Source organism: Alosa alosa, chromosome 16 (genome assembly GCF_017589495.1).
Source record: "Alosa alosa isolate M-15738 ecotype Scorff River chromosome 16, AALO_Geno_1.1, whole genome shotgun sequence".
NCBI lineage: Eukaryota > Metazoa > Chordata > Actinopteri > Clupeiformes > Clupeidae > Alosa > Alosa alosa.
Window position 1 is genome coordinate 20,782,579 of NC_063204.1, and position 2,561 is coordinate 20,785,139.

Consider the following 2,561-nt stretch of genomic DNA (forward strand, 5'->3'; position numbering starts at 1 on the left):
CCGAAAGTGCCGACAGCTGTAGCCAATGCACATCAGCCGTATGTGAAACCACGCTACACGCGGTGAAACTAGATAGCTCTGTGAAAGTGGCCTGCTGGATTAGAGATGTTTGATAAAGGTTTTCAGATGATTCTGTTACACAAGCACTCCTGCACAAACATGGGGACATGGAGGGCATGGTATAGGAAGTGTAGATTATGTAGGTCCTTTAACTGTGGTGCTCATCCACAAACATCTTTTTGGCTTAAGCAAATCATTTTCTGCATTCATGACAAACTATGGTTATTTAACAGTTGTCAGAATGTCATCACTTATATTTTGATGGGTTAATACACATACTAATGTATATCTAGTTATATATCTGCCTTGCAGTCCTGTTGTTTTTCATTTATTCAAATAAACGTTTAAGATGTTATGCTATGCCTTCCCGGTCACACCTATCAAGATGTGTCCATGTGTGTAACTGTCCTCACAGACCAGTCAAAATCCTTGATTATGTAAATCTGGGGATGATGTTCAGCCTAGGAATGATGGTTGAAGAAAAAAGGGGTGGGGAGAAGACCCCAGAGTCCCTTACATTTAAATCTGCTGTGAGCGGGAGGGAGGACAGAGTTTCACTTTTGAAGGACGCAGACTAGGCTACTTAGAACAAGTTCATTAACGCAAAAGCGCACTGTCTTTTTAACAGTGGTTTAACATCACTGGAGGACGCAAACATGTGAAAATTCTGGGCTCAAAGATTTTTGTTATGATATGTCTCTACATTATAGCTGCCTAGTATGCCTCTGAAAGTTTTAATTTCCAATAATCTGAGAATGGATGGTTTTAGACAACATCTGCTGGAGTAGCTGTTGATAAAGTCGTGATAATTTCAATACAGACTCTTCAATTTATCCTAGGGAAGCTTCAACCTCATCTGGCAAGGAACAGGTGCATTAGCAATGTCAACCGGGTCACTGAGTGATGCTGAGGACATCCACGAATTACCTGTTTTACAGCTGAATGCACAGAGTAGACGGCCCACGCGGGACATGACATCGGAGTCACTTATCCACTCAAGAGATAACTCTGAGGACGAATTCTGCATAGACGACAGTTACGAGGGGAAAAGCAAACGGCCGAAGACCAGCGCCAAGGGGCTGGGGAAAAACCAATCGGATGGCCGCCAGACTCAAAGGAACGCCGCCAACGCCAGGGAGAGGGCGCGAATGAGAGTGCTTAGCAAAGCCTTCTCAAGACTGAAGACGAGTTTGCCGTGGGTACCGGCAGACACCAAGCTCTCCAAACTGGACACGCTGCGACTTGCCTCCAGCTACATTTCTCATCTGAGGCAGCTCTTGCAGGAGGACCGTTATGAGAACAGTTTTGTGCATCCGGTAAATTTGGTATGAGACCAAAATGATTTCAACGAAGAAAAGTCTCTGCAACAGTCCCGTGTTGTATGTTAGTGTTTAAACAGATCTCCGCTATGTGAAATATGATAGAACTACAGTAGTTGAATTTTCCATGGACTTTCGTGTGTAGGCTGAATGTATAGCCACCTGTTGTGCATGGTAACTAATATTCAGCAGGCCATGCTCCATTCCTCTGGATGGTATTATATCCATATCATAATGAATTGTTATGCCAGAACAACTCAAACAAGTCATAGTCTGTGCCTCCTTAAGACCAGACTTGGACAACTCTCAACTTTTTCTCACAAGTTGTTTTCTGGTGTTCTACATACCATGCATTTCTTTTCCAGACTCTGGCAAATCAACCTCAATCCCATTTTGTTGTATACTCTCTCTGTCCACAGACGTGGCCCTTTGTGGTCTCAGGCAGACCAGAGGACAGCAAAGAGATCGCGACCGCTGCCAGATTGTGTGGGGCTACTGCATGAGTGATGCCTGCTGGAGACATGCTGGACTTAGTCTTCCCACAATCGTATTTATCACATTCTGTCCACCGATGGCTGCATTTCTTGAACTCAGTCTCAGTTTACAAACTGCTTTGAAATCTCAAATGTGTTACGAATTCTAACATAGGAATTTGTTACTGTGACTATTTATACCTAATGTTTCCATATGGCGACAGGTTGTCTAGACCTGCTAGAGGTTGGACTGCATTTTTACCGACACTACTATTTCTTTATGTTTTTACAGTATGTGTGTATCTCCCAGTTGGCAATTCATTCTATTGCATTGTCATCTCAATGAGAGTCAAGTAATCTCAAGCAATATGTTTTCATAAGATTAATGTTTATGCCATGATATATGGTACATATAATGTAGCCTCTTCCAGTTGACCCACATAATTACATTATGCCTGTGACCTTTTCTGATTATTGACATTTTTAAATGAGTATACATTGGAGGTTTGCAAAATTTTGTGTGACATTGTCAATATCTTTTTTCCTAACTCTTAAGTCACATTAAAATCTTAACCGCACTCCTCAGGCTCTCACCCACTACGAATTCTGTTGGGCTACAACTATTTGCATATCTTCCACGTGGCCCTGAGATATACTTCGAGGTCCCATTATGGTGTAGCGTACTTAAGGAAGAGTGCTTCAATACACT

General features: G+C 42.4%; 1 protein-coding gene across 1 annotated transcript; it reads left to right on the forward strand.

The window, feature by feature from the left end:
* The first annotated feature begins 899 nt into the window (after positions 1-899).
* Positions 900-1,882, forward strand: LOC125309738 (transcription factor 21). Its single transcript, XM_048266827.1, has 2 exons — positions 900-1,385; positions 1,799-1,882. The coding sequence occupies exons 1-2, from the start codon at positions 942-944 to the stop codon at positions 1,880-1,882; spliced, it is 528 nt and encodes a 175-aa protein (XP_048122784.1). The 5' UTR covers positions 900-941.
* The last annotated feature ends 679 nt before the right edge of the window (positions 1,883-2,561 follow it).